The sequence below is a fragment of the Lepus europaeus genome, chromosome 7, assembly GCF_033115175.1.
Source record: "Lepus europaeus isolate LE1 chromosome 7, mLepTim1.pri, whole genome shotgun sequence".
Taxonomy (NCBI): domain Eukaryota; kingdom Metazoa; phylum Chordata; class Mammalia; order Lagomorpha; family Leporidae; genus Lepus; species Lepus europaeus.
In genome coordinates this window covers 5,865,900-5,890,206 of record NC_084833.1, presented here as the reverse complement: position 1 = coordinate 5,890,206, position 24,307 = coordinate 5,865,900, and the positions used below count along the sequence as shown (strand labels likewise).

Sequence of the window (24,307 nt, the reverse complement as noted above, 5' to 3'; positions counted from 1 at the left end):
GCCGCCCCCCACCCCTGCAGGCCTGCGCGCTCACGTGGACCGGGCTCTGGCCCCTGCTCTACCCTGCGCGTCTGCCTGCGGCCAGAGACTGAGCTGAGCCCCGGGCAGTGGGTGCACGGCGGCGGGCCTGGGGGTGTGCACTCGGCTCGCACACGCGTGTGCAGACGGGAGGCCTTTCCACGGATCACCTCGTGTTTAAGAAATCAGCTACAAGGTGCCAAGGAGGTTTTAGTTCCTTTTTTTTTTTTTTTAAAGATACAGTGTACAGATAGTAATATATTTTTGGTGCCAATGGCGACTTTTTAAGAGAGGGATGGAGCTGGCTTTTCTCCACCCCCGCCGTTCTATTTATCCTGCACATTTCTGACCTCCTGTGTGCCTCGGCTCTGGGGGGCGGCCGCCTCCAGGAATACCAGGGCAGCCTTCAGCCGCCCAGCGCGCCTCCTCTTCCTCCGCTCCCGCCTCTCAGGGAGGAGCCACCGTCCGGGGGGCGGGGCTCTGGGGCCAGCCAGGTGGGATGAGGAAGGAGCTTTGACGGCTGTGGGCCTGATTGGGTCGGCAACCCTTGCACCGCAGGGGACCAGCAATAACCAACACCTCAGAGGTATTAGATGGCCTTTTATTTTTGTTTTGACTGTTTTTCCCTTGGCCTCGCTGGGATCCCAAAGTCTCTCCAGGCTGGGCTTGGCTCTGGCTCCTTTGATGAGACTGGGTTTCCTGCTGATAAGCAGAGACCTGCAGGGGCTAGGGGCAGCCGCTGGACAGCCACGGGGGCAGACACCAGAGACCACAGAGCACGCCAGGCTGGGCAGCCCTGGAAGCCAGACCCCGCGTGGAGTCAGCGGGGCCCCGGTACTGGCCGGGTGCGGGGAAGGCGCCTCCCGGGGCTGTCTGAAGGGTGTGGACTGACTCGGAGCCTCTCGTTCTGTGTCCAGGGAGCTGCTGTATTCTGAAAACGTTATCTATAAAACCCGCCTTATCTGGAAGCTCTGTTTGTGTTTACATTTCTGTATCCCTGGGTTCAGCGTGAGGCTGTGTTGTCGGTCTCATTTATCACCTCCCCCCAGCTAGCCAGGGGACTGATGGCTCCCAGGGTTTCCGACTTTTCTGCTTTATGGGCCACGTCTTCCCGGTACCATGAAATCCAGCACAGCGAGTGATGCGCTCCAGCCGAGGCAGGGGCCCAGCCCGCCGGCTCCAGCAACGTGGGCTGGGATGCCTGACCCTCGTGCGCCCCGTCCGAGGCCCCGCCAGCTGTAGCCTCCAGGCTCTGCAGCCACTCGGGCTCCCAGCCCCAGCCTCTCTTGCCGGCAGCACTGCAGCACAGGGCTCAAAGTCCATGGCACTTCCAGGCAGGCACCTTGGGGTGACGCCCACACTCTGGTTCCGGCCCCCTGGCATGGCCGCTCAGAAGCGCTGGCCCCTCCAGCCGCCCCCACCTCAACAGAGACAAGAAAGCAGCCCCAAGTCTCACCGCTAACTGGGGGAGGGGCTGGATTCCAATCCTGCAGATCAGGGGAGGGGGGCACTCAGCCGGGCACTGCCAGGCTTTCCCCATCATCACCCGGCCCGGGTCACAGCAGGGAACCTGGTCCCTGAGCCTCAGCTGAGTGTCGGTCCGTCGCACCCGGCCAGCTGGACGAGGAGGGAGGAGTGGGTGACAGGAGCCAGCAGGCCCGACCTTCACCATGTGTCTAGCAGCGGCCAAGGAAGAGTTCTCTTCCCCGTGAAACTCCGGCCACATCCGTTTCCCGTCCCGGGCTGAGTTGAACACAGCCCGGTGCTGGGGCCGCAGACGTCACGGCTTGGGGAGCAGGGGGGGCAGCTTACAGGGTGCCAGGCCCACGGTGGGGTGGGGGCTCCCGGGTCTCCCCTCGGCCTCCACCACGGCGGGGTGGGGGGCTCCCGGGTCTCCCCTCGGCCTCCACCACGGCGGGGTGGGGGCTCCCGGGTCTCCCCTCGGCCTCCACCACGGCGGGGTGGGGGGCTCCCGGGTCTCCCCTCGGCCTCCACCACGGCGGGTGGGGGGCTCCCGGGTCTCCCCTCGGCCTCCACTCTCCCTCCTGCTCCTTGGACAAGCTCAGGGTGGGACCCCACGGGCCCTTAGCAGGGGCGCACCGGTCACACGTCGAGGGCCCCAAAAGCTCTCCAGACCTGGGCAGGGGGCAGAGGGCAGGCCCTGGCCAGGAAGTCACCACATGGCCAGGGACAAACGACCTGGCCAGGCTCCAAGACCAGGGAGCCCCGAAGGCGTCCTTTGCTTTGACAGAACTAGCGCTCCCGGGAGGATGCAAATCCCAGGCTGGCCGGAAGAGGGGAACATGGGATGGAGCAGAGGCCCATGGAGGCCCCCCGGGGGGGCTGCAAAGCTGGGGTCAGAGACCCGAGGACAGGAGCCCGGCAAGGGGTGGGCGGGGCCTCTGACGCTGGCTTCCGCAGGCAGCCTCACCAGCCCTGCCCAGGAGCCAAGGGCTGGTAGCAAAGCAAGCTTCTAGGAACACTGTTCGGGGCGTGGCCTGGTGGGGGAGGACGCAGGGTCGCACCGCTGGACCCAAAGAGCGAAGCAGGCGCCGGCGAGATTCAGTCTCTGCGGGTGTTTGTCTTTTCTATCGTGAGCACACGTTGTTTGCACAACCAGAGCGGCGTCAGCTATAAAGCAATTCTGGGGCTTCCTGTCTTGGGGCCCACCACGGCGGTCACGGGCCCGGGGCTGCCTCTGCCCCCCCCAACAGGGCTCGGGGGATCCGCGGCAGGGGTCAGAGGCGCTGGGGAGGCTCCCCAGGGCCCGTGGGCGGCCACAGCCCACACTCCCCGCTCTGCGTGACCTTGGGCGAGTGACAACCTCGCAGTTTCCTCGTGTGTAAAATGCGCGGGTCCAGAGTCCGAAAGGCCCTTTCCACTGTAGAGACTTTATGTCTCCAGGCCCCCGACTGGACGGAACCTGCCGGGAACTCGCGGGCTGCGGCCAACCCGGGGGCACGGAAGGCTGGGAAGGGGCCCCGACGGCGCACGGCTCGCTCAGCGGCCTCCATGGGGAGAGCCTGTCCCCCAGCGAGAGGGGCCCCCCGGGGCGCTGCTCAGGGAGGGAGGAGCCGAGGGTGCTGGGTCCCGGACAAGGGCCCCCATAGTCCCTGTGTGGAGCCACAGTGCACTGGTCACGCCCAGGCCCCATGGCCGTTCCCGCAAAGGCAGAGCCAACGTGAGAACGGCATGGAGAACACACTGGCAAGGCCAAGGTCAGTGGGGTGGCCGGCCCTCTCCGGCCTGGGGGGGTGGAGAGCTTGCGCCCCGTCCACGTCGGCCTGGGCCCATCCGTCTGTCTGCTCCCTCGGGCGGTGGCAGTCACCTGACCCAGGAGGTCGCGCCCCTCTCCATGTCCAAAACCCATCTGCTTCCCTCGTGCCTCCCGCCAGCCCCTTCCTGGCCCAGGGCCCTCCCACCCCAGGCCAGCACCGCGACCCAGCCTCTCCAGCTCCTAGGAGCACGCCGTCAGCTCTCAGGCCCCGGCAGGCGGGGTGTGGGCAGCAGGCTCAGCACCTGGGTCGCAGGGCTTGGCTGGGGAGCAGGTGGAGTCAGGCTTGGCGCTCCCAGTCCTGGGCAGGCCGGCTGCCTCGCAGACTAGAGCTCCCAGGCTCCGCCGCCAGATTTCCCCGGCTGGGCTCAGTTCCTCGGGCACCTCCATCTCCACGGTGGGACCTGGGTCCGGGCCTGGGGACTCTGCTGCCTGGGAGGCAGCCGGTGGGGGACCAGGACGGAGGGCCTGGCCTGGCCCTGCCCTGGCTGTTGCAGCCATTTGAGGAGGGAACCAGATGGAAGAACTCTGTCTCTCTGTCTCTCTCTCCTCTCTCTCTCTCTCAATACAGAATTTCCCACTTCATGTTTTCAGAGCGTGGTTGACCTGTGTTGGCTGGAAGCATAGCAAGAGGAGCTATGGAGGCGGCGCCGCGGCTCACTAGGCTAATCCTCCGCCTTGCGGCGCCGGCACACCGGGTTCTAGTCCCGGTCGGGGCACCGATCCTGTCCCGGTTGCCCCTCTTCCAGGCCAGCTCTCTGCTGTGGCCCGGGAAGGCAGTGCAGGATGGCCCAAGTGCTTGGGCCCTGCACCCCATGGGAGACCAGGAGAAGCCCCTGGCTCCTGCCATCGGATCAGCGCGGTGCGCCGGTCGCAGCGCGCCTACCGCGGCGGCCATTGGAGGGTGAACCAACGGCAAAAGGAAGACCTTTCTCTCTGTCTCTCTCTCACTGTCCACTCTGCCTGTCAAAAATAAAAAAATAAAAAATAAAAAATAAAAATAAAAAAAAAGAGGAGCTGTGGATAAGAGGAAGCCACTGTAAAACTGTTACCCGCACCCTTACCCAATCCATCTTTTCAAACAGAATAAAACACAAGGCAGGTCCCTGCACATGCTCAGACGTGAGGGCGCTGTGTAGCCAGCCTCCATCGCAAACGGGGCGCTCTCACCTGTCCTCAGACTCGAGGGGCGGCTAACACGTGTCCCCCACCTCCCACAGAGAGGAGAGCTGGGCAGCACTGCCCGCCAGCATCACGGCGGCGAGGCTTAACCCCCAGCAGAGGGACCCTGGCAGTGGGGAGTGAGACCAACCCAGCAGAGGCTCCGGGACACCCAGAGAGGCCCCGCGTCCCTTCCTGCTGACCCAGAGTTCCTGCAGCAGGAGCTGTCGCCGTGGACGCACGGGGCCGCTGTCCTAACCATGGCCCCATTACAGAGCTCCTACTGGGCGCCAGGTCACAGGCCGAAGGCTGGGCTTCCCTGTGGCATCACCTCCGGTCCCACAACCCGCCCACGAAGCAGCCATTACTGCTGCTGTTCTTAGACGAGCAAACTGGGGCTCACGGCGGGTGAGGGACGCAGCCGGGCCCTGACCCCGGGGTCTGCTGTGCGCCAGCTTGGACTCTGGCCCCTCAAACCCCCAAAGAGCGTGGAAGGAACGAGCCTCTCCATCCAGGTCTCCGAAAATGCTCTGGACACAGAGCGCCTTCCCCGTGCCGGTGCCAAGCTGTCTGAGGCGGCCCCTATCCAGAAACCCACCTGGAGGGGGCCATACGCGGCTCAGTGCCCACCAGGGAGCAGCTGGCCCCACCAGCCGGGAGCACGGAAGATGGTGCTCGCGGGGTACTCCGGCCTGGAGCAATCTCTCAAGCTCCCCGCTGTCCCCCATGTCAACAGCCATGAGACACCCGGAGAGCAAAGCCCAGGCACCGCGGTCGCCTCGCTGAGTGGAGGCTCCCACAGCCCTGGCCTGATGCAGCCGAGGTCGCCCCGCGCTCCCCAGCCGAGCACCACGCCGACACCCCAAGCCCAGCTGCAGGGCCGAAAGGCCAAGGCCGTGCAGGGAGACTGAGGGCGCTGGGGGCGCTTGCTCTGCCGCCGTCGACGCCGCCGGAGCTGTCTTCCAAATGTCTCAAACCTGGGAGAAGGGGCAGGCGGGGACAGCTCCACCACCACGCTCAGGGCACCCAGAGCAGGTCGACGCTCCGAATCCGCGCACTCCCCACGCCCGCTCCCCCCCCCTACAGGCCCTGACCTCCTCCCTACAGGCCCAGTTCTCCCGCATCAGCAGCTCGGCCTGGCCGGTCTGGCCACTCCCTGCCCGGGGACTGCAGGTAACAGGCCGGCGCGTCCTCTGCCCCCACACAGGGCAGCGCCGAGCGGCTGAGGGCGACCAGGAGAACTGGACGGGCTTGCGTGCCTCTGCCAGCCGCACGGCGACGCTGCCAGTGGTGATCAGAGGCCGGCGGAGCAGGCCTGCCCGGGGCACAGGGAGGGGGAGGGCCCAGGACCCTGCTGGGGAGCGAGAGGGGACCCCTGAGTCGGCCTCCTCATCCTTGCCACGAGGAGACGCCTCTGACGCCCCCCCCAGGAGAGCACGCCCCTCCGACACGGCTGCCACCTCCCACCCTTCTCCCCGGGGCCTCTGACGCCCCCCCCCAGGAGAGCACGCCCCTCTGACACGGCTGCCCCCTCCCACCCTTCTCCCCGGGGCCTCTCACGTCCCCAGGAGAGCACGCCCCTCTGACACGGCTGCCCCCTCCCACCCTTCTCCCCGGGGCCTCTGACCCCCCCCAGGAGAGCACGCCCCTCCGACACGGCTGCCCCCTCCCACCCTTCTCCCCGGGGCCTCTGACCCCCCCCAGGAGAGCACGCCCCTCCGACACAGCTGCCCCCTCCCACCCTTCTCCCCGGGGCCTCTGACCCCCCAGGAGAGCACGCCCCTCTGACACAGCTGCCCCCTCCCACCCTTCTCCCCGGGGCCTCTGACGCCCCCCAGGAGAGCACGCCCCTCTGACACAGCTGCCCCCTCCCACCCTTCTCTCCGGGGCCTCTGACCCCCCCAGGAGAGCACGCCCCTCTGACACAGCTGCCCCCTCCCACCCTTCTCCCCGGGGCCTCTGACCCCCCCCCAGGAGAGCACGCCCCTCCGACACGGCTGCCACCTCCCACCCTTCTCTCCGGGGCCTCTGACCCCCCCAGGAGAGCACGCCCCTCTGACACAGCTGCCCCCTCCCACCCTTCTCCCCGGGGCCTCTGACGCCCCCAGGAGAGCACGCCCCTCTGACACGGCTGCCCCCTCCCACCCTTCTCTCCGGGGCCTCTGACCCCCCAGGAGAGCACGCCCCTCTGACACAGCTGCCCCCTCCCACCCTTCTCCCCGGGGCCTCTGACCCCCCCCAGGAGAGCACGCCCCTCCGACACGGCTGCCACCTCCCACCCTTCTCCCCGGGGCCTCTGACGCCCCCCCCAGGAGAGCACGCCCCTCCGACACAGCTGCCCCCTCCCACCCTTCTCCCCGGGGCCTCTGACGCCCCCAGGAGAGCACGCCCCTCTGACACGGCTGCCCCCTCCCACCCTTCTCCCCGGGGCCTCTGACCCCCCCAGGAGAGCACGCCCCTCTGACACAGCTGCCCCCTCCCACCCTTCTCCCCGGGGCCTCTGACGCCCCCCCAGGAGAGCACGCCCCTCTGACACGGCTGCCCCCTCCCACCCTTCTCCCCGGGGCCTCTGACCACCCCCAGGAGAGCACGCCCCTCTGACACAGCTGCCCCCTCCCACCCTTCTACCCGGGGCCTCTCACGCCCCCCCCCAGGAGAGCACGCCCCTCTGACACGGCTGCCCCCTCCCACCCTTCTCCCCGGGGCCTCTGACGCCCCCCAGGAGAGCACACCCCTCTGACACGGCTGCCCCCTCCCACCCTTCTCCCCGGGGCCTCTCACGCCCCCCCCCCCAGGAGAGCACGCCCCTCTGACACGGCTGCCCCCTCCCACCCTTCTCCCCGGGGCCTCTCACGCCCCCCAGGAGAGCACGCCCCTCTGACACGGCTGCCCCCTCCCACCCTTCTCCCCGGGGCCTCTGACCCCCCCAGGAGAGCACGCCCCTCCGACATGGCTGCCCCCTCCACCCTTCTCCCCGGGGCCTCTGACCCCCCCCAGGAGAGCACGCCCCTCCGACACAGCTCCCCCCTCCCACCCTTCTCCCCGGGGCCTCTGACCCCCCCAGGAGAGCATGCCCCTCTGACACGGCTGCCCCCTCCCACCCTTCTCCCGGGGCCTGGCCCCCCCAGGAGAGCACGCCCCTCTGACACGGCTGCCCCCTCCCACCCTCCTCCCCGGGGCCTCTGACCCCCCCCAGGAGAGCACGCCCCTCTGACACGGCTGCCCCCTCCCACCCTCCTCCCCGGGGCCTCTGACCCCCCCCAGGAGAGCATGCCCCTCTGACACGGCTGCCCCCTCCCACCCTTCTCCCCGGGGCCTCTGACCCCCCCCAGGAGAGCACGCCCCTCCGACACGGCTGCCCCCTCCCACCCTTCTCCCCGGGGCCTCTGACCCCCGCCAGGAGAGCACGCCCCTCTGACACGGCTGCCCCCTCCCACCCTTCTCCCCGGGGCCTCTGACGCCCCCAGGAGAGCACGCCCCTCTGACACGGCTGCCCCCTCCCACCCTTCTCCCCGGGGCCTCTGACCCCCGCCAGGAGAGCACGCCCCTCCGACACAGCTGCCCCCTCCCACCCTTCTCCCCGGGGCCTCTGACGCCCCCCCCCCAGGAGAGCACGCCCCTCTGACACGGCTGCCCCCTCCCACCCTTCTCCCCGGGGCCTCTGACGCCCCCAGGAGAGCACGCCCCTCTGACACGGCTGCCCCCTCCCACCCTTCTCCCCGGGGCCTCTGACCCCCCCAGGAGAGCACGCCCCTCTGACACGGCTGCCCCCTCCCACCCTTCTCCCCGGGGCCTCTGACGCCCCCAGGAGAGCACGCCCCTCTGACACGGCTGCCCCCTCCCACCCTTCTCCCTGGGGCCTCGGAGACAGCCTGGTTGGGAGAGGCGGGGCTTGGTGCCCCCGCACAGGCAGAGCTGGGGTATCAGTGAGGCTACATACACACAAGACCCAGCGTGAGCCAGAAGCAGGCAAACGGCGTGGATAAGCTGCTCGGGAAACGGCTTCAAATCACCGCACGGCACCAACCCCATTCCTCATCAAAGAAAGGAAAACGGAAGGGGCCAGCAGGTCAAAGCGACCCTGGCATCCTGCATCCCGGTGCCACTCTGACCCCAGCTGCTCCGCTTCAGATCCAGCTCCCTGCGAATGCACCTGGGAAGGCAGCAGAGGACGGCCAAGCACTCGGGCCATGGGGAGAGCAGTGTGGAGTTCCTCTCTCTCTCTCTCTCTCTCTCTCTCTGTTACTCTGCCTTTCAAATAACTAGCTAGGTGAATCTTTTTTAAAAAATGAAAATTAGATATTCTATTTATTTATTTTTAAAGATTTATTTTACTTGAAAGAGTTACATAGAGAAGGAGAGACAGAGAGAGAGAGGTCTTCCATCTGTTGGTTCACTCCCTAGTTGGCCACAATGGCCGGAGCTGTCTCCCACACTGGGTGCAGGGGCCCAAGGACTTGGGTCAACCTCCACTGCTTTCCAAAGAGCATTAGCAGGGAGCTGGATAGAAAATGGAGGAGCCGGGTCTAGAACCAGTGTCCATATGGGATGCCGGCGCTTCAGGCCAGGGTGTTAACCCGCTGTGCCACAGCGCTGGCCCCTCTGTTTATTTATATTTTTAAGATTTATTTATTTATTTGAAAGGCAGAGTTACAGAGAGGCAGAGGCAGAGAGAGACAGAGTCTCCCATCCACTGGTTCATTCCCACAACGGCTGGAGCTGGGCAGAATTGAAGCCAGGAGCCAGGAGCTTCTTCCGGGTCTCTCACGCAGGTGCAGGGGCCCAAGCACTTGGGCCATCTTCCACTGCTTTCTCAGGCCACAGCAGAGAGCTGGATCAGAAGTGGAGCATGCTGGGACTTGAACCAGAGACCATATGGGATGGCAGCACTGCAGGCGGCGGCCTTACCTGCTACGCCACGGCACTGGCCCCAACACATTCTATTTAGAAACAATCGCCTGGCACTGGCGCTGGCACGGGCACTGGCGCTGGCACAGGGGATTAAACCGAGACTGCAGCGCCAGCATCTCATACGGACAACTGTTTGAGTCCCGGCTGCTCCACTTCCGATCCCGCTCCCTGCGAACGCACCTGGGAGAGCAGTGAAACATGACCCAAGTCCTTGGGCCCCTGCACCCGTGTGGGGGACCCGGAAAGGGCTCCTGCTCCTGGCTTCGTTTCAGCTCAGCTCCGGGGCCGTTGCAGCCACTTGGGGAGTGCTCTCTCTATAACTCTGCCTTACCAATAAATAAATCTTTCATAATAAAAAAGGGAAACAAAAGTCGATCATAAAGATTATTATAATAATGAACAAGTAGAGACAACCTAAATATTGGACTAGAGTACACCAAAAATTATAATGAAATATATGTACCCCCTAAATGTGATGTTATAAAAATATTTCAGGAAGATGTTTACAATACATTGAATTAAAAAGCAGCTTCCAAAAACAGTATTATGGGGGCCAGCACTGTGGAATAGTGGGTAAAGCCACTGCCTGCAGTGCCGGCATCCATACAGCCACTGGTTCGAGTCCCAGCAGCTCCACATCCAATCCAGCTCTCTGCTGTGGCCTGGGAAAGCAGTGAAGATGGCCCAAGTGTTTGGGCCCCTGCTCCTGCGTGAGAGACCCGGAAGAAGCTCCTGGCTCCTGGCTCCTACCTCTTGACTTTGGATCAGCCCAGCTCTGGCTGTCGGGCCAGGCTAAAGCCAGGAGCCAGGAGCTCCATCTGGGTCTCCCACGAGGGCGACAGGGCCCCGGTACTTGGGCCAGCACTCGCCGCCTCCCAGAGTGTGCATCGGCAGGATGAAGCCGAGAGAGCCGGGGCCTGGACTCAGGCACTGGCACGGAGGATGCGGGCACCGCAGGCGGCATCCTGACGGCGGCCCCCAGCGCCTGTTCTCGGCGTGTGAGTGACCGTGAGTCAGTCTGCGGCCAGCACGCAGGCTGTGAGGGCTGGGTTCCACGGGGCTGACAGGGCTGTGGACGGCTCAGTGACGGCTCTGTGAGCTGTAGTTCCTTCTGTTTTGCCATGTTCCGTGCCACGTTCCTGCGCTGCCTTCCTAATGAGAAGCCAGCCTCGTGGTGAGTCACCTGCTTCACCCAACCGCTCCTCGGAGAAGTGGAGCTGCTTCTCCCGCTTAGGGGTGGGGGCGGGGAGGGGCAGGAGGAGGCTGTGCGGCCGCGCCCGCAGGGAGGCCCCGCGTCCTATGGACAGCACGCAGGGTTTGGCGTCTCTGAGGTCAAGTTCGAACCCCGGGTCTGGGGCTGGCTCTGGGGAAGACGTCCACGTGGGGGAAGGGACAGGGAAGTTGCTTTGTGAAGTAGGACGCCCTGGCCCAACGCTGGCTGCAGCAGTTAATAGCATTCTGCGTAGGTTTGACTTTGGCGAGCAGGGTGGCCAGCGGCTGCAGCCTGGACCGCGCTGGACACGGCGGGTCGGGCAGACTCGATTCCCGGTCCGCAGGGGCAGAACGTGAGCATGAAGGCCCTCTGAGCTGGGAGGCGGTCAGCGGCGGCCCGAACGCAGTACAGCCCCTGCGGAGAGCTCCCGGTGAGTGGTGAGTCACGTGCCGGCACTGGCGGGGAGGCGTCTACACCCGTGACCTCCTTCACCCACACCTGTTTACTGATGCCGTGGCACGACGCTTGGGGGCTGAGCCGGGCGGACCGGGGATGCCACAGCTGGTCATCCAAGGAGCCTGGGAGGGGCTGGCCGGGGTTCCGGTCGGATGGGTCCCCACCCTGCACGAGACAGGCGCACGCGCGCTGAATCACAAGCCCCTCCGTGCGCTCTCTCTGCTAGCCTGCCTGCTGGGGGGCCGAGCTCTCCAACCTGCTCCCAGCCCTGCACGGGAGGGGCGCCGCCCCCCCCCCCGCAGACCCCTCCCTGCCAGGCTCGGCCTCTCCCCGCGTCCACCCAGCCCTGGCTCTGGGTCCAGCCAACACCTTCCTCTGTGCGCTTCTTCATCTCACAGGCCCCCAGGGGCCCCCACCCCCGGACCAGGTGTCCTGAGCTCAAGCAGGAGTCGGGGGCGGGAAGGGGGCGGCCCCACGGCTGAGGCTCGGGAGCGTCTGTATTCCAGGCCGCACACAGCCCCTTCTCCGGCTTACCCAAGGAGTCGTCTACACCCGTTCGGGACCTCGCCTGCCGCCCCGCCCCCGCTCTCCCACCGCTCCCTCTCCCGAGGGAGCCCTGCTGGTGCTGACAAGCCCTGGGCTGCAGGCGCCCTGGCAGGTGCGGCGCCGCCCGCCCGCCGGCCTGGCCCGGAATCCGCAGAGGCTCGGGGTGGCAGAGGCGTCGCGGGCCGGCCGCGCTGGGTTCAGCCGGCTCGGGGCCCCCTCCCAGGCCACGCTGCGCTCCGCCGGCTGTGGCCAGGCCCCGCTATCCAGCGGAGCGCCAGGACCGGAGTTTGTGCTGCCTGCTTCGTTCCTCCCAACCCCACCCATTGTGTTTTTTCTGATCCGAATCTCATTTCGAAATCTCCTGCCCAAGGGGTTTCCCAACTCCTCCTAGTTTTGAATCAACCTGCCCATTACGATTACGGCACTCCCCAGTGAGAGATGTTGTCGGTGGGGCCTGGCCTGGAGCCGCTCTGGGCAAGGGAGCTCCAAGCAGGACCCACGCTGGGCGAGGACTCACCCGAAGGTGCTCACCAGCCCGGCCTCGACCTACAGCGGCCAGGGCTACAGGATTCGGGGTGGCCCCTTCCAGGCCGCCCATGTCCCCTCTGTCCCCAGCTTCGTCTCAGTGAACGAGGTCCACTGCACAGGAAGAAGCCTTTTGCCTACCTGTGGCTTGCTGGCCGGGCTTCTGGCAGTAGAGGCCCTGACCTGGAGTGACCCTCAGAGCAAACTCCGAGGACCGGCTCTCTTTCCCTCAGTTCTGCTGGGCTCGCCGCGGTGCAGTCGCTCTCTGGAGAGAGCCGAAGGGCAGCCCGGGCCTTGCACCAAGTTCTAACCAGCAAAACGCTGCCCCTTGGGGTGTATTTTAAAAATCTACTCGGGGGCCGGCACCGTGACGGAGCAGGTAAAGCTGCCGCCTGCAGTGCTGGCATCCCATGTGGGCACCGGTTCAAGTCCTGGCTGCTCCTCTTCCAATCCAGCTCTCTGCTATGGCCTGGGAAAGCAGTGGAAGATGGCCCAGGTCCTTGGGCCCCTGCACCCATGTGGGAGACCCGGAAGAAGCTCCTGGCTTCATATCTGCCAGCTCCGGCCATTCGGGGAGCGAACCAGTGGATGGAAGATCTCTCTCTCTCTCTCTCTCTGCCTCTCAAATAAATAAATCTTAAAAAAAAAAAAAAAAACACTATTCAAGCAGGAGGTGTTCATGTAGCAGGTAAGATCCCCACATCCCCCCATGTCCCACATCAGAGCGCCCACTCCATCTCCCGCCCGATTCCAGCTCTGTGATTGCACGCCTTGGGAGGCAGCACGTGATAGTGCAGGTAGCTGAGTTCTTGGCTGCCGGCCCTGGGCTGTCCCAAACCCTGGCCACTGCAGGTATTTGAGGAGTGAGCCAGTATATGGGGGTTCGCTCTGTCTCTCTGCCTCCCAAATCAATTAACAAAAATAAAAATAAAAATCTGTTGAGACCCTCTGGTCAGCATTCAACTCACAGAGGGCCGGTCGCTGTCCATATGAGCAGCACGGACACTGACATGGAGCACCCTGGTGGCGCCAGCCCCTCTCGCTGACACTGATCCGAGTGTCAGCGCCTTCCCCGAGTACAGCCGCCTGCAGCGCCGGCATCCCATATGGGCGCTGGTTGGAGTCCCGGCTGCCCCATTTCCGATCCAGCTCTCTGCTGTGGCCTGGGAAAGCAGTGGAGGATGGCCCAAGTGCTTGGGCCCCTGCACCCACATGGGAGACCTGGAGGAAGCTCCCGGCTCCAGATTGGCTCAGCTCCAGCCATTGTGGTTGTTTGGGGAGTGAACCAGCGGATGGAAGACCTTTGTCTCTCCCTCTCTGTGTCTGTAACTCTACCTCTCAAATATATAAATAAAATCTTTAAAAAGAAAAAAAAAAAACCAACCAGCACAAACACACAGCAGCCGAGGGCGCCTTGGTGGCAGAAGCACAGCCAAGGGCCCAGGGTCAGCCGTGGCCTGCCGCCCTCCCTCCTCGGGCCTTGGCTGCCACAGTGCCACCGTGCAGATTTCCCTCTGCTCGGAACCGGATGGGAGTCCCGTTCCCCTCCAGCCCCCATAACCCAGGAGTGTGACTAAGCCGCCCCGCCCCCGGGCCCGGGCCCTCTGCCCTGCCTTCAAGGTCCCTCCCTTAAGCAGCTGCCAGACCCCGATGGAATGAGTTCCCTCTGGGCTCCGGGAGCCTCCTTTCCAAGCCCTCCCCGCCCCCCACCGTCGCCTCTAGAAGATTCCCGTGGGTGAGAGAGACCCACCTGGGGTACACAGCCATGACAATCTCAAAAGAAACTCAACTTGGAGCCGGCACGTGGCACAGTGGCCAGGGCAGTGCCTGGGGAGCCTGCGTCCCATGTGGGGTACCTAGTTCCAGAGCTGGTTACCCCACTTCTGATTGGGCTTCCTGCTAACGGCGCACCCTGGGAGGCAGCAGGCGATGGCTCAAGGACTTGGGTCCCTGCCACAGACGTGGGTGACCCAGGCTGAGCTCCAGGCTCCTGGTTTCAGCCTGGCCTAGCCCTGGCTGTCACTGGCATTTGGGGAGGAAACCAGCATACGAAAGATCTGTCTGTTCTCTGCCTTTCAAATAAAAATTATAAAAAAAAGGCCGGCGCCGTGGCTCAATAGGCTAATCCTCCGCCTTGCGGCGCCAGCACACCAGGTTCTAGTCCCGGTCGGGGCACCGGATTCTGTCCCGGCTGCCCCTCTTCCAGGCCAGCTCTCTGCTGTGGCCAGGGAGTGCAGTGGAGGATGGCCCAAGTGCTTGGGCCCTGCACCCCATGGGAGACCAGGAGAAGCACCTGGCTCCTGCCATCGGATCAGCGCGGTGCGCCGGCCGCAGCGCACCAACCGCAGCGGCCATTGGAGGGTGAACCAACGGCAAAAGGAAGACCTTTCTCTCTGTCTCTCTCTCTCACTGTCCACTCTGCCTGTCAAAAAAATAAAAAATAAATTAAAAAAAAATTATAAAAAAAAATGTTTAAGAAATCAACTCCCTGTCACTCGTGACGAAATGGGGCTCACGGTGGAGAACGCTGACAGCTTAGTGAGGCGCCAGGGCCCAAGCAAGGGGAGCTGGTGGGGGCCAGGCACCGGCCCAAGCCACCAGCGTCCTCCAGCCTTGATCCTGCCTGCAGGGGGCCAGGGCATCCACCGGATAGGCACAGCCGTGGGCAGTTAGAGGGTCTGAGCTTGCCTGCATTCCCGGCGGTCCGCAGCAGGCTCCGCCCAAAGGTGGGGCTTCTGGGCCACCTTGCGCCCTGTCAGGTGAGCAGGTTAACCACTCCCCTGCTGCCTGGGCTTTGAAAAGCTCTTGTAAAAGTGCATCAGAGGAAACAGTGTTTTCATGCTACCTATTATTAGCTCCCGGAACAGTTGCCTGGGGATGAGGAGGTGACCAAGGGGCTGACCTGCCGTTCACCCTGCTGCTGGAGATAAGGCCGCTGCTGTCACACACAGGAATGACAGCTCCAACCACGTGGGACAGTGCCTGTGGCACCCTGTCTTTCCCGGGACACCACCTCCAGGCAGTAGATGGAGACCCTGGCGGGGGAATCTGTGGCCTGACCCCAGTGCGGTGAAGACTTGGGGGCGCCCTCCCTGGGGCAGCTCAAAGTACTTATGACCGCGCTCTTGGAGCGGAGGGAAAAGGCAGAGCCTTCTCACTTCACCACGGCAAACCAGCCACGAACCAGCCTCCACGGACCCCTCACATCGGGGGAAGGTGCAGAGCTCAGAACGCGGGCCCAGGCCTTGGGGCCACAGCGAATGAGAGCGACTTCTGACTTTTCCGTCTGGGGTGGGTTGGTTCTCGACGCCTCCCCGGGGCGGTCCCTGGTGGTCTGACAGCTCAGAATGGTTACAAGATGTGGGCTGAACTTGAACCCCCTGCTCTGAAAGGGGACCGAGTCACGAACTTTGTAAATAACAGAGACGCGCACTCGAGCAATTAGAGGAGAAAAACTGTCGGCTAAGTGGTTTGGGAAGGCTTAGGTGTGGCTGGCGGCATTCTGTGCATGTTCTCAAGGCTGAGACGTCACACAGTCACAAACAGGACTTTAATGAGCTTATAAATCTGGAGTGACTCCATCTCACACGAGCGGGGCTGCGTGGGCCCCGGGTTCCCTCCCAGAGGCCACCCCGACCACTTCCTCCCGCCTGCTTCGCCATGCCTGCCCCACGGTTTATTCCTCTACCCAGCCAACTGCAAACAGCTTGACTCGCATCCCGAGCCTCACACAGGGGAACGGATAATGACCGTAGCCAAGGACGCCGTCCGGTGTTCGCCCGGGTCCTGCCCTCCTTAGCTACCGGAAACGCCTGCTGACCAGAGCGCCCACCCCGGGGCTCGCGCACGCTTCTCCGGCAGCCGGCTACTTGTCCTGGTGAACCTCCAAACACACGAGCTTCTGCAGCTCTAGGTCAAGGCACGCTGACCTCGGGAGTCACCGCTCGCTCTCCTGCTCCTCCGGCTTTTTCTGTCCACGATGTCTAAGCAATAATTTAACTGAGCTTAAAAGAGACTCGCCTGATGCGCCACGGTTTGGCACACGAACAGTGTCAACAGTGTCTTGCTGACAGGGTGAGACTAACACAGGAAACGCCCCCTGCCGCCGCCCACGGCCCAGGCCCACGGCCCACGCAGGACAGCAAGTCTGTGACCGCCTGTGGGCTGCTGACAGCATCCGCCCGGGGCTTTGTCCACTGTTTCTGAGACTCCTGTGGGGATGCTGCCTCGCCAGAGCCCGCGCCAGTCTGAAGGCCACGCTGCAACAAGCCGGCAGCCGACCCCCGCTCGCCCCCACGGCTCGTCCTGCCTCCTTCTTAGGTGCCCCAAGAGCTCCGTGGTGAACAGGCCCGAGCGGAGGTCTCGGGCAGGAAGACCTCCACCAGCACCGGCAGAGATAATCTTTTCCCAGAATGTGCCTCCATCCCTTTCCCCACTTTCTTCTCATCTTTTTTTTTTTCTTCCCAAAGTCTACCACCTACACTACAAAGAGGTAGACAGAGGTAGCCACTGTGGTGTAGCAGGTTAAAGCCCTGGCTCGTAGTGCCGGCATCTCATATGGGCACCAGTTCGAGTCCCGGCTGCTCCACTTCCGATCCAGCTCCCTGCCAGTGCACCTGGGAAAGCAGCGGAGGACGGCCCAAGTCCTTAGGCCCCTGCACCCACGTGGGAGACCCGGAGGAAGCTCCTGGCTTCAGATCAGCTCAGTTCTGGCCATTCTGGCCATTTGGGGAGTGAACCAGCAGATGGAAGACCTCTATCTCTGTCTCTACCTCTCTCTGTAATTCTTTCAAATAAATAAAATAAAACTTTAAAAAAAAAAAAAAGGTAGACAACCATTTGTGTCCTGATGCATTGAAAATTCATTACGGTTTCACAAAAACAGGTACCTGTTACCAAAGCGCTCACATTGTAAGGGAAGCAGCGGAACCGGAAGTGTGCAGACCTGCGCACGGGGGCCCTGGGGACCCCAGCTCTGCCTCCACACCCGGGCCAGGTCTTCCTGAGGCAACGACGCCGGGGCTGCTGCCAGCCCTCTTGGGTGAGCTCGCAGGACGGAGAACGGTCGGCAGTCTGACGCGTGAGCTGACAAAGGGCCGGTGTGTTTTCTCCGTCCCAGAAACCAGAGGCCGCTCTCCCTCATGCGGCTGGGCCACTGCTGGCGGCCTCCCGGCTCTTCCCCAGTCCACGCTCCCGCCTGCTCTCCCGGGGCCACCAGGGCCACCCAGGAGGTCACCCGGCCGGTCACAGCCACATCCAAACAGGGCGGCCACGACTCCGCCCTGTTTCCACCCCACGTCACCCGAGACGCCTTAGCAGTGAACCAACGGAACTTCCCTACTTACTCGGGACACGAGGTGGACAAGCAAACTGGCCCTTTCCGGATTAAAAAGTAATAATTCCAAAAGAAGGTTGACTGTTAAAATTAAACCACGGTCAAAAGCCGTGAGGGCCTGGACTTTGGACACGCGCCAGGGAGGACCGCTCCGGGCACCTTCCCGAGCGAGCAGGAGGCGCACCAGGTGCAGGAAACCTTGCACCAAGGATCGCATCAAAAACCTCAGTAAAACGCCGAAACCTGTCCAGCCACCGCGCCTCGGCGAGAGGGCAGCTCCTCCAGGTTGGGAAAGCGAAACCAGCTGAGGGCGGGGCGGAGCGGCTGCCAGGCCTGCCTGCCCGCCCGGGGAGACTGCTGCGCCCACGGGAGACGTGCGGCCCCACGGCGCGGGCACTCGGCCTGCGGGGGACCTGGGGGCCGCCCCAGTTTGTTATTCCAGTTTGATTAAGGAACAACATCTAGGAAAACAGAAGCGCATGTTAGTAGGGCAGGAAAAGCCCCCGGGGGCTGAGAGCCGGAGTCCGGAGTCCAGCAGCCTTGGAGGAAGGGCGAGTCCGGTGGAGCGGGCCCGAGGCCAGCTTCGCAGCGCCCCCTCCTGGAAGCGGGCGGGCGGTGCCGGCCCCGTCTTGCGTGGAATCCCGCCGGGGCGCGACTGCCCCCTGCTGGCCCACACGCTGCCTAGCCGTGCCCGACGGCGGGCCGGGGCGAGCGCCCGGGTGCTGGCCGCTGGGGCGAGGCGGTCCAGGCGCCACTTCAAGCCTCAGTCGCCACATCTATGAAATGGAAGAGGCGGTGACAGGGTCAGCCCTTGCGGCGGACGAATGCAGTGTCCCCGGGGTCCCTGTTCCGCCCCGAGAGAAGCCCCTTCACCTCCCCAGGGCCTTTCCCTCCAGCGTCCCTGCACCACGGGCACAATGACAAAAACACCAGTCGTGTCCCCCTGAGCGCGGTCCCGGGGCTTTATGACTTCACCCATGAAACCAGACGGACATGTGAAAAGCGAAGCTTCAACAGCGTCCTGAAGGTGGCTTCCACAGCGATGTTTCTTGCACGTACAAATCTGAAAACAAGAGAGCCATCTCCCATCAGCCGCTGGTTCACTCCCCCAGTACCCCAACAGCGGGCCCGGGCTCCATCCCCCAGTACCCCAACAGCGGGCCGGGCTCCATCCCCCAGTACCCCAACAGCGGGCCCGGGCTCCATGCCCCAGTATCCCAACAGTGGGCCCGAGCTCCATCCCCCAGTACCCCAACAGCGGGCCGGGCTCCATCCCCCAGTACCCCAACAGCGGGCCCGGGCTCCATCCCCCAGTACCCCAACAGCGGGCCCGGGCTCCATCCCCCAGTACCCCAACAGCGGGCCGGGCTCCATCCCCCAGTACCCCAACAGCGGGCTGGGCTCCATCCCCCAGTACCCCAACAGCGGGCTGGGCTCCATCCCCCGATACCCCAACAGCGGGCGGGACTCCATCCCCCAGTACCCCAACAGCGGGCCGGGCTCCATCCCCCGATACCCCAACAGCGGGCCCGGGCTCCATCCCCCAGTACCCCAACAGCGGGCTCCATCCCCCAGTACCCCAACAGCGGGCTCCATCCCCCAGTACCCCAACAGCGGGCCCGGGCTCCATCCCCCAGTACCCCAACAGCGGGCTGGGCTCCATCCCCCAGTACCCCAACAGCGGGCTGGGCTCCATCCCCCAGTACCCCAACAGCGGGCCGGGCTCCATCCCCCGATACCCCAACAGCGGGCCCGGGCTCCATCCCCCAGTACCCCAACAGCGGGCTCCATCCCCCAGTACCCCAACAGCGGGCTCCATCCCCCAGTACCCCAACAGCGGGCCCGGGCTCCATCCCCCAGTACCCAAACAGCGGGCCCGGGCTCCATCCCCCAGTACCCCAACAGCGGGCCGGGCTCCATCCCCCAGTACCCCAACAGCGGGCCGGGCTCCATCCCCCAGTACCCCAACAGCGGGCCCGGGCTCCATCCCCCAGTACCCCAACAGCGGGCCGGGCTCCATCCCCCAGTACCCCAACAGCGGGCCTGGGCTCCATCCCCCAGTACCCCAACAGCGGGCTGGGCTCCATCCCCCAGTACCCCAACAGCGGGCGGGGCTCCATCCCCCAGTACCCCAACAGCGGGCCGGGCTCCATCCCCCAGTACCCCAACAGCGGGCCGGGCTCCATCCCCCAGTACCCCAACAGCGGGCCGGGCTCCATCCCCCAGTACCCCAACAGCGGGCCGGGCTCCATCCCGCGATACCCCAACAGCGGGCCGGGCTCCATCCCCCGATACCCCAACAGCGGGCCGGGCTCCATCCCCCAGGACCCCAACAGCGGGCCGGGCTCCATCCCCCAGTACCCCAACAGCGGGCCCGGGCTCCATCCCCCAGTACCCCAACAGCGGGCCGGGCTCCATCCCCCAGTACCCCAACAGCGGGCCCGGGCTCCATCCCCCAGTACCCCAACAGCGGGCTGGGCTCCATCCCCCAGTACCCCAACAGCGGGCGGGGCTCCATCCCCCAGTACCCCAACAGCGGGCCGGGCTCCATCCCCCAGTACCCCAACAGCGGGCTGGGCTCTATCCCGCGATACCCCAACAGCGGGCCGGGCTCCATCCCCCGATACCCCAACAGCGGGCCGGGCTCCATCCCCCAGGACCCCAACAGCGGGCCGGGCTCCATCCCCCAGTACCCCAACAGCGGGCCGGGCTCCATCCCCCGATACCCCAACAGCGGGCCGGGCTCCATCCCGCGATACCCCAACAGCGGGCCGGGCTCCATCCCCCAGTACCCCAACAGCGGGCCGGGCTCCATCCCCCAGTACCCCAACAGCGGGCCGGGCTCCATCCCCCAGTACCCCAACAGCGGGCCCGGGCTCCATCCCCCAGTACCCCAACAGCGGGCCGGGCTCCATCCCCCAGTACCCCAACAGCGGGCCGGGCTCCATCCCCCAGTACCCCAACAGCGGGCCGGGCTCCATCCCCCAGTACCCCAACAGCGGGCCCGGGCTCCATCCCCCAGTACCCCAACAGCGGGCCGGGCTCCATCCCCCAGTACCCCAACAGCGGGCCGGGCTCCATCCCCCAGTACCCCAACAGCGGGCGGGGCTCCATCCCCCAGTACCCCAACAGCGGGCCGGGCTCCATCCCCCAGTACCCCAACAGCGGGCCCGGGCTCCATCCCCCGATACCCCAACAGCGGGCCGGGCTCCATCCCGCGATACCCCAACAGCGGGCCGGGCTCCATCCCCCAGTACCCCAACAGCGGGCCGGGCTCCATCCCCCAGTACCCCAACAGTGGCCCGGGCTCCATCCCCCAGTACCCCAACAGCGGGCGGGGCTCCATCCCCCAGTACCCCAACAGCGGGCCCGGGCCAGGCTGGAGCCGAGAGCTGGGGGCCCAGTGCGGGTCTCCACGTGTGGGCAGGGCTGCTCCCTGGGCTGTCACCTGTGGCCTCCCAGCTCCGCACCAGCAGGAAGCCGGAATCGGGGCGCAGCTGGGGCTTGAGCCTAGGCCTAACAACGCAGGCTGTGGGCGTCCCAAGCAGCGTCTCACTGCCATGCTAACCTCCTGCCCCCATCATTTAGGCTAACTTCCTGGCAATTACTCCTCCGACGCCTCCGTCCCCACTAGAATATGAGTCCCCTGGGTGCAGGGACCGACCTGTCATTGTCACAGCCGTCTGGGGTGGCACCTGCTCCCCGGGAGGAGCTTGGTAAGTAGCTGCTGCGTAAGCACTCCGAAGACTCACTGGAACCGGCAGAGGCCAGCCAGACACAGAAGGCACAAAATTAGATATGGGGGAAATCCGGCTCCAGCGGGGCTAACATAAAGCCAGCTAAAAACGAAGGGGCAGGGCTGATGGAGAAGTTTTGAAACCAGAGAGAAGTGGCAGTTGCTCAACTTGTGGACACACCAGATGCCACTGCGAGTAACTCTGAGACGCTAATTACACGGCCTGTGAATCTCACCTGGACAGTAAAAGAACGGGCAGAACTGTCACACAATCATTACGATCCCTGGTGATTCGGACACTCTACAAATACCCAGTGACGTCATCCTAAAGAGGGTAACTCCTCTAGTGCTTGAAGTTCACACAAATGTTTTCACACGCGTGACCTCATCTGTTCCTCCCAACAAGCCTTTGGACTTGCAGACAAGGAAAACTGGGGACCGCAGGTCACTGCACGGCTTCCTGCTCCTCACACCGGCCAGGCACACGCCCCCCTGGAGGCGCCGCCCTGCGACTTCCTGGGAACAGCCACCAGCCCCCCTCAGCCCCTGTGGGCTCTGCCTCCCAGCCCCTCCTCAGAAAGGCGCCGCTTGGGGCCGGCGCAGTGGTGCAGCGGGTAAAGCCGCCGTCTGCAGTGCTGGCATCCCATGTTGTCGTGGTGCAAGTCCTGGCTGCTCCACTTCTGATCCAGCTCTGCTGTGGCCCCGGAAAGCAGTGGAAGATGACCCAAGTCCTTGGGCCCCTGCACCGGGGTGGGAGACCTGGAAGAAGCCCCTGGCTCCTGGCTTTGGATAAGCATAGCTCCGGCCATTGCAGCCATTTGGGGAGTGAACCAACGGATGGCAGACCTCTCTCTTTCTCTGTCTCTACTTTTCTGTAACTCTATCTTTCAAATAAATAAATAAATCTTTTTTTAAAAAAGAAAGAAAGAAAGAAAGAAAGAAAGGGGGCCAGTGCTGTAGCGCAGCAGGTTAAAACCCCAGCCTGCAGTGCCAGCATCCCATATGGGCGCCGGTTCAAGTCCTGGCTGCTCCACTTCCAATCCAGCTCTCTGCTATGGCCTGGGAGAGCAGTAGAAGATGGTCTAAATCCTTGGGCCCCTGCACCCACATGAGAGACCCGGAAGAAGCTCCTGGCTCCTGGTTCTGGATCTGTTCAGCTCTGGCCGTTGTGGTCATTTGGGGAGTGAACCAGTGGAATGAAAGACCTCTCTCTCTCTCTGGCTCTACCTCTCTCTGTAACTCTTTCAAATAAAAAATGAAATAATTCTTTAAAAAAAGAAAAGAGGGCCAGAGTCGCGGCTCACTAGGCTAATCCTCCGCCTGCAGCGCCGGCACACCAGGCTCTAGTCCCAGTCGGGGCGCCGGTTCTGTCCCGGTTGCTCCTCTTCCAGTCCAGCTCTCTGCTGTGGCCCGGGAGTGCAGTGGAGGATGGCCCAAGTGCTTGGGCCCTGCACCTACCTGCATGGGAGACCAGGAGGAAGCACCTGGCTCCTGGCTTTGGATCGGCACAGCGCGGCGGCCATAGCGGCCACTTGGGGAGTGAACCAACGGAAAAAGGAAGACCTTTCTCTCTGTCTCTGTCTCTCTCACTGTCTAACTCCGTCAAAAAGAAGAAGAAGAAGAGGAAGAGGAAGAGGAAGAGGAGGAAGAGGAAGAGGAGGAGGAGGAGGAAGAGGAGGAAGAGGAAGAGGAAGAGAAGGAGGAGGAGGAAGAGGAAGAAGAAGAAGAAGAAGAGGAAGAGGAAGAAGAAGAAGAAAGGCCCCGCCTTGTGGTGGTGTTGCCTGGTGTGCCTGGTGTGGTAGCGCAGTAGGTTAAGCTGTGGCCTGTGATGCCAGCATCCCACATGAGCACTGGTGCAAGTCCAGGCTACTCCACTTTGTTTTTCTTTTCTTTCTTTTTTTTTTTTTTTTTTTTTTTTTTTGACAGGCAGAGTGGATAGTGAGAGAGAGAGACAGAGAGAGAGGTCTTCCTTTGCCATTGGTTCACCCTCCAGTGGCTGCTGCGGCTGGCGCACCGTGCTGATCCGAAGCCAGGAGCCAGGTGCTTCTCCTGGTCTCCCATGCAGGTGCAGGGCCCAAGGACCTGGGCCATCCTCCACTGCACTCCCGGGCCATAGCAGAGAGCTGGCCTGGAAGAGGAGCAACCGGGACAGAATCCGGCGCCCCGACCTGGACTAGAACCCAGTGTGCCGGCACCGCTAGGCGGAGGATTAGCCTATTGAGCTGTGGCGCCAGATGCTCCACTTTCTTTCTCTTTTTTTTTTTTTTAAATGGGAGTTCCATTGTTAGTTTTTTGACTAACTTTCTTTTCTAAGATTTATTTATTTGAGGATCCAGTGCTGTGGCACAGCAGGTTAAAGCTGCCACCTGCAGTGTTGGCATCCCATATGGGCCCCGGTTTGAGTCCTGGCTGCTCCTCTTCCGATCCGGCTCTCTGCTGTGGCCTGGGAAAACAGTGGAAGATGGCCCAAGTGCTTGGGCCCCTGCACCCATGTGGGAGACCCAGAAGAAGCTCCTGGCTCCTGGCTTCGGATCATAGCAGCTCTGGCCAATGTGGTCATTTGGGGAGTGAACCAGCGGATGGAAGACCTCTCTCTCTCTCTCTCTGCCTCTCTCTGTAACTCTTTCAAATAAATAAAATAAATCTTGAAAAAAAAAAGATTTCTTTATTTGAAAGGCAGAGTTACAGAGAGGCAGAGGCAGAGAGAGAGAGAGAGAGAGAGAGAGAGGTCTTCCATCCACTGGTTCACTCCCCAAATGGCTACAACAGCCGGAACTGCGCCGATCCGAAGCCAGGAGCCAGGAGCTTCTTCTCGGTCTCCACTTTCAGTCCAGTTCCATGCTAAGGCCCCTGCTAAGGGAAAAGCAACAGAAGAAGGCCCCTGCCACCGACGTGGGAGACCCAAATGAAGCTCCTGACTTTCACTCCTGGCCCAGCCCAGACCATTGTGGCCACTTGGGGAGTGAACCAGCGGATGGAAGATCTCTCTCTCTCTCTCTCTCCCTCTCTCTCTCTCTCTCTCTCTGTCTTTCTCTCCCTGCAACTCTGCCTTTCAAACAAATCTTTAAAAAGGAAGGAAGGAAGGAAGGAAGGAGAGGGAGGGAGGGAGGCCCTACTACAAGAGCCCCAGCT

General features: G+C 63.3%; 1 protein-coding gene across 1 annotated transcript; it reads left to right on the top strand.

Annotated features, from left to right (window-relative positions):
- Positions 1-17,918: 17,918 nt before the first annotated feature.
- LOC133763038 (trithorax group protein osa-like) lies at positions 17,919-21,080 on the top strand. Its single transcript, XM_062196164.1, has 10 exons — positions 17,919-18,158; positions 18,586-18,662; positions 18,754-18,985; positions 19,077-19,208; positions 19,334-19,432; positions 19,501-19,796; positions 19,865-20,327; positions 20,462-20,592; positions 20,639-20,842; positions 21,074-21,080. The coding sequence occupies exons 1-10, from the start codon at positions 17,919-17,921 to the stop codon at positions 21,078-21,080; spliced, it is 1,881 nt and encodes a 626-aa protein (XP_062052148.1).
- The last annotated feature ends 3,227 nt before the right edge of the window (positions 21,081-24,307 follow it).